The 6,092-nt window shown below is 53.7% G+C and overlaps 3 protein-coding genes across 3 annotated transcripts; 1 reads left to right on the top strand and 2 right to left on the bottom strand.

Annotated features, from left to right (window-relative positions):
• Positions 1-1,302: 1,302 nt before the first annotated feature.
• Positions 1,303-3,096, bottom strand: VDAG_01917 (uncharacterized protein; the record flags this gene model as incomplete). Its single annotated transcript, XM_009657946.1, has 2 exons — positions 1,303-2,116; positions 2,168-3,096. 2 exons carry the CDS (start codon positions 3,094-3,096, stop codon positions 1,303-1,305), a joined length of 1,743 nt encoding a protein of 580 aa, XP_009656241.1.
• Positions 3,097-3,850: 754 nt separating this feature from the next.
• On the top strand, positions 3,851-4,408 carry VDAG_01916 (peptidyl-prolyl cis-trans isomerase ppi1; the record flags this gene model as incomplete). The annotated part of the gene is made up of 2 exons (XM_009657945.1): positions 3,851-3,859; positions 3,956-4,408. 2 exons carry the CDS (start codon positions 3,851-3,853, stop codon positions 4,406-4,408), a joined length of 462 nt encoding a protein of 153 aa, XP_009656240.1.
• A 707-nt stretch (positions 4,409-5,115) lies between these two features.
• Positions 5,116-5,778, bottom strand: VDAG_01915 (uncharacterized protein; the record flags this gene model as incomplete). Its single annotated transcript, XM_009657944.1, has 1 exon — positions 5,116-5,778. The coding sequence occupies one exon, from the start codon at positions 5,776-5,778 to the stop codon at positions 5,116-5,118; it is 663 nt and encodes a 220-aa protein (XP_009656239.1).
• Between the last annotated feature and the right edge of the window lie 314 nt (positions 5,779-6,092).

Below are 6,092 nucleotides of genomic sequence, written 5' to 3'. Positions count from 1 at the left end.
TTTGACAGGCACGTTCATGCTATGAGGGTTGTTCAAGACAGTCTTGAAGAACTCATTGTGACCAGGCGGACTCGCCATCTCAACGATAGGATGAAAGACTGCGCAAACGATCGGCACCTCAAATGTGGTTTGATATACTCAAAGTTTCAACGACGTTGAGTGGCGATTGGATGTCGAGGACAAAGCCAGCAAGTAATTGAATCCTGTGGTGGATTCTGTGTGTTGTTGTCGATACCGGAACAGAGGAGGCTGTCTAGAGAATTCAATGCCAGAGAACCCAGAAGATAGGTGCAACCTGTTCTGGCCAACAACAGGAGTGAATCGCCGGAGTAAATCAGAGGATATGGGTGAATGAATTGGACGGCTTCGTGTAAGTTTGTGCTTGGCGATTCGACGAACGAACGAGACTATTCGACTCTGACCGTTGAAGCAAGTATTTTCGATGTATCTGCACTGATTCAATGTGATATGTAAAGAATCCGAGGAAAGGAAGATGTGTTGGAAACGATGTGGCCCGGGAAGGCCAATATAGGTCAACATGGCTCATAAAAGCGATTGGCAAGAGGTAGCGGAGAAAGGCAACACAAACTGTACATCAAGGTCGACGGCATGGTGGCTGTTGTCGAAACTCAGCTCTACAGTTGGACACCAGCAAGGTTCGTGTTAGACTTTCCTGCCATTGCAGAACAGCAACAGGCATGAGCAAAACATTAATGACTATGGTCCTTCACCCCCTCTCCTCTAGACCCCGTACTTATGAAAATGAGCCAAGATTCTCGAAACCATCTTACCATTGACTTACATGGTGTGATAGCAAGAGATTTTGTCCGCTTCTGCTGAAATTGCAATGTTGTACGGCAATGGCCGACTTGTGAACTGGACTTGAAGAGTAAAGCGGAGGTTGAGGCTTGTAGTCAGCTGGCATCCATTTCAACCGAGCTGAAGATGACGTTCGCTTCAGAATGATATTTCTCATTAACCTTTGTGTCTCGTTGGTTGCGAAAGTATCTAAAGTCTCGTTTCCAAACTTGATGTGCGTTCGAAATCCGACAGCCAGTCTTCTGTGTCTGCCCGGTATGGGACTTATCAAGTTCGAAGACTGAATACTTTATCAAGCCGAACACTGTCCACAAGACGAATCTTCTGTTAATCGGAAGAACAGGGGATATGACAGGATGTAGAGGCCGAACCACCATCCTCGTTGACGCGCACGCTGGTGGCAATCAATTTCAATTGACAGGATCCCGGAAGAGCCCTATACCACGCCGATGTATCTACTCTGGTTTTATCTCTATACTTTATTTAGAGAGCCTTCCTCTCGAGTTCCTGAGCAACATTCGCCTTGCTTGGACCGCGCGGCGGCGCCCTGACCGAGAAGTGGAAGACATCATAACCGGACGTGGCCGCTTTTGTTGCCTGCTCCGACTTTTTCTTCTTCTCTTCACTCTCCTTGTCATCTGTGCCCTGTTTGTTATCTTTGATCTCCTTGATGACGTTGCCGGAGCTATCGAGCTCGACGATGACGTCCTGGGTGTCTAGGGTGCCGTCTTCAGTGTAGGTCCACATCTCTTTCAACTCGCCCCTGACCAGGCCTGTCAACCAGAGAGAGCCGAGGACGCCCGGCACGAGGTACAGCAGCGCAGGCTGGCCATGCCTGAAAACAACCAGCATGACCAGTGTCACCAGCAGCCCTAGAGTGTAACCAATAAGGGATGCGTAGAAGTAAGTCTTGGGAAAGGCAGCCACCTGGACCGAGATTGGGACGTCCTTTCCAGGATTCGAGATTGTGAGCAAGCCAGGCCAAGTCGATACCCAGAAGCGGTCTGCCCAAGAGTTAGTGACGTCGATATATGGAGTCTTCTTCGCCATGTATTGAATCTCGCTAGCGACGACAACGTCATCGGATGTTGGGCCAGTCGCCTTTGATTTCAGCTCTGTGGCAACGTACTTGACCTGCTTGTTGTAGAAGCGCCAAAGATCAAACCGTAAAGCCAGAGCCATGACCATACCGGGAACAACGATGTCACCAAGACCGAGGATGCTGGACTTGGCGGCCGACGCAAAGGTAAGTTTGATGGGCGCGTCGAGCTTGGTTGCGACAGTGATCATGTACGGTCTGAGGTCATGTGAGTTTAATTGTCTAGTGAGAGTCGGGAACCCAACTTACGTGTAGAAGACCATGACGATGTCATAAACGAACAGTCCGCAGAGGATAAGCGTGCCGGTTGGGAAAGTGGTCGGTGACATTATCAAGAACGTTCCATAACACAGCCCGTATCCTAGGATGTTGGAAAGCACCATGTGGTTGGTGACGTGGTATGCCGCGACGACAGCGCAGGCGAGCAAGAAGCCCAAAATGTGACTGAACTGAATTGAAAATTTCTCGTTGAAAAATCCGTGGAGCTTGAGCTTCACCGCCCACTCTTCGCTGATGAGGTGACGGATCTCCCACAGGTAACGCCGCGCCCTGGGGCTGCGAACGAGAAAAGGCGCCCAGGGGATCGGAGACGTCGGGTCTGCAGGAGTGACCACGTCTTGGCTGCCGTCTTGAGTAATCGGTCGGAGGCGCTCCTCGATACCATCGACGAGGTAGGTGGTGCGTCCTTTGCGATAGTAGAGAGGAAAGAGGAAGCTTGTGGCATTTTGAATAGTGTTAGCAATCAGACTGGTTAAGCTGAGAATTCCCATGATGGAGATGTAGCCTCGCAGAATCTTGTTGAGAATGGCGGGATCCTGGAGCCACTGGATGAGGTAGTACAGGCCGACGAGGATAATGCCGGCCATGACGGGGAAGATGATAGCGTCGGAGGGGAGCAGCCCTTGAGTGAAGACATCGTCGTCGGAGGGCTTCTTCTTCCGCGGCCTCCCGGACTTGGTTTTGACAGAAGGTGCCGCGGAAGGAGGTCGTCTGAGGGCGGCGTGAGCACCGATGTAAATGAGAGCAAGAGCAGTGAAGATGAGCTTGACCTCGACAGCGAGGAAGTGAGGGTCTTTCCAGGCGAAGATGGAGCTCGCAACCGTAGTCGTATTTCCCGACAAAGCAACGGCGCCCTCGTCCCGTGGAAGGAGGTCGGACTTTGCGTCAGGGGAGGCCATGTTGGCCGCTGGGGGAGGGTCTTGCAGTTCTTCAACAACGGTCTACCCTGGTGGATTGTTGCGCTGTTGTGATGAGGATTGCGTTGGGAGTATTCTCCGATGTGGATGAGAGAGCAAGCCTGGGCTGCAAAGCTTGTGGTTATTGACAAGCGAGGAAAATGAAAAAGCCCTGCAACAGATTTTAGGGCTTGACAGCTTTTCAGGTAAATTGAAATAGGCAGCAGAATGCTGAAGCTGTTCTATTCACTCCAAGTGTTGTGCACGATGCGGCGCTCCCAGGAAGTGGCGTACACTGGAGTAGTCCAGGCAGGTGCAACGTGGCGCTAGGCAGGAGCTGTGTGAAGAGTGTCAGTGGGCTGCGACACAGTGTTCACAAGGCGCGCATGAATGGAAAAGGAAGCCATCATGAGGGTAATAAAAGTACATACATGGCAATGATCGACCGACTTGGTGGAGGGCTACTTTCAGGCCTGTGGAATAAGGTACTCAAGGATAGCGGGCGCGTTGCTGAAAGCGCAGTTGTGTTCAAATGCCGTGTCTGACCTTCTAGCCAATGACGTAGCCGGATTGAGACGCTGTGGCTGGAAGCTATCCCGCTATGTGATCCTCAGCCTTGCCTGAAGATTTCGGACCCCTCGATTGGCATCGCGACCTCGACAGTCTGTTGCTTTATACCCCCAAGCTTTGCTCCCTTCGCCGACATTCGCAACCACCGCCACAGCTGCTCGTACGAGTTCGATCATTGACCCCCAAAATGACCACCGTCGCCCTCGAAACCACAATGGCAAGCCGCCCCCTCCTCCCTTGCCTGTTCTTTTCTGCCCGTTCCCATGCCGGTCGCTGACCTCTCTCGCTCCAGGGCACGATCCTGCTCGAGCTCTACACGGCGCACGCGCCCAAGACGTGCACCAACTTCGCGACGCTCGCCTCGCGCGGCTACTACGACAACACGCTCGTGCACCGCATCATCCCCAACTTTATGGTCCAGGCCGGCGACCCGACGGGCACCGGCCGCGGCGGCGCCTCGATCTACGGCGACAAGTTTGCCGACGAGATCCACGCCGACCTCGGCCACAACGGCGCCGGCATCCTCAGCATGGCCAACGCCGGCCCCGACACGAACGGCAGCCAGTTCTTCATCACGCTGGCGCCGACGCCGTGGCTCAACCGCAAGCACACCATCTTTGGCCGCGTCAAGAGCGGGCTCGCCGTTGTCAAGAGGATGGGGCTCGTCAAGACGGGGGCCGAGGACAGGCCTGTTGACGAGGTCAAGATTCTCAAGGCGCGGGTCATCGAGGCTGACGAGCTGTGATGTGATGTGATGGTCGGGCTGGGGGCGTTCATCTTTGTACGGGAAAGTTACCGAGCGGCTCGATGTGATGCATGGCATGGAGTTTGGCGTTCTTTTAAGGTAGGTAGGATTGGGACGCCTGGCGGATCGACACGACTTAAGTTTTGGTGGTTTTGAATAAGAATGGTAGCGTGAATGCAACCGCAAAGGTAATGAATCGCGATTGGTGTTCGCCGAGATATACACTCCATTAACCGTGATCATATTGTCGTGGCAAGTCATTTGACGATGGGACCATCGCTGGTCACTAATGCACGTACACATGCAGCTGCACTATTTCAAAGGTGCCAGCAATGGCTAGTGAAGCAATTCTGTATGCAGTATTGGTTTTTTTATACACAAGGGCCCTCCTGTACCCAGGCCTTCCTGTACCCAGAACCACCCAACGCCGATGCCGCCGCCCCATGCCAGGGGATGCAGATTGGTAAATTTTGGCCAGCCTTCCGAAGAGGCCGAGAAAAAAACAAGAGACATGTTGCCGAGTGCAACTTCAAGGTGTGGTTAATATGTTACAGTCAAAGCCAGTCCCCGCTGAGAGCAAAGCAATAGTCGTGAGGAACGAACGGGTAGCAGCCAGATCCTGATGCACGACCGACAAGAGAGCAAAACGAAAAGATAGACAGCGAATGGACAGAGGCTCTCGCTAGCTGAAGAGGTAGGCAGCCAGCTCAAGCATGAGGAGGTGATGACAAAGTTCCACTGGATTCAGACTCTGCATCTCCTTCTCGTCCATTTTTACTCATGGGTGATGACAGAGGTGGCTTGTTGGAGCCGAGCTTGAGTTTCTTCGTGGGGCTGATGCCTTTGCCGATGTCTTTGTCCACTTTCTTTTTCGGGGCCACCTCGACCGTCGAGTTGTCGCCATCATCGTCGTCGGGCTTGTGTTCCTGGCTCAGGAGCGAGCCGCTCTTGACCTTGTCCTTCTTTGGCCCCTTCGTTTTGAGGATGACCTTCTTTGTCATTGGGGATGGCTTCAGTTTCTTCTTCTTGGGTCCGCTCGCGTCGGACGTGCCGTCTTCTTCCGCCTCCTCACTGGCACGCTTCTTGGGGCTCGAGGCTCGCGAGGTCGGGACTGGTGTGGCCTTTTGACTCGAAGGAGGCGTGCCGTCGTTCTGGCTGTTCCCGTTGCTGCCGTTTGAAATCTTGGCCGCGGCTGCTCGGCTGGCGTTCCTGCCGCTGTTGCCGATACAGGAGCCCATGTGGTTGTTCAGTCTGGTGACGAGAATGCAGCGCTTGCACTTGCTGCAGGTGGCGGAGGGGAAGGAGAGGACGTTGGGAGGTCGTTGATCCGGGGCGCTTGGGTTCGGTTCGATGTTTGGGTCCGGCTTCATGTCCTTCTTCTTCTTGCCACGGCCGGGTCCCGGCTGTACCCACGTCTGGCCATAAATATCGAAGCCAGGCTTGTCAATGTAAGGCACCTTCTTGCAGTAGACAACGCCAGGGTCGGGTTTCCTCGCGCCCTTGCCGTCGGTGGGATGAAGGAGTCGGGGGAGGTGGCAGCGTGGACACAGGATATCCTTCGTCGTCTTGAGAGGGTTGCCCTTGAGCGTGACCTTGCCGTCTTCGTAGATGGCGGCGTCGGTCTCTATTCTGACATCGGGTTTAGAGTCGGGGGTGGAGCTTTCTGATGCATCGGAAGCCAGCT

This window comes from Verticillium dahliae, genomic scaffold, assembly GCF_000150675.1.
Source record: "Verticillium dahliae VdLs.17 supercont1.3 genomic scaffold, whole genome shotgun sequence".
NCBI lineage: Eukaryota > Fungi > Ascomycota > Sordariomycetes > Glomerellales > Plectosphaerellaceae > Verticillium > Verticillium dahliae.
Note: the sequence above shows the minus strand (reverse complement) of the source record. Positions and strands in the feature narration are given on the sequence as shown.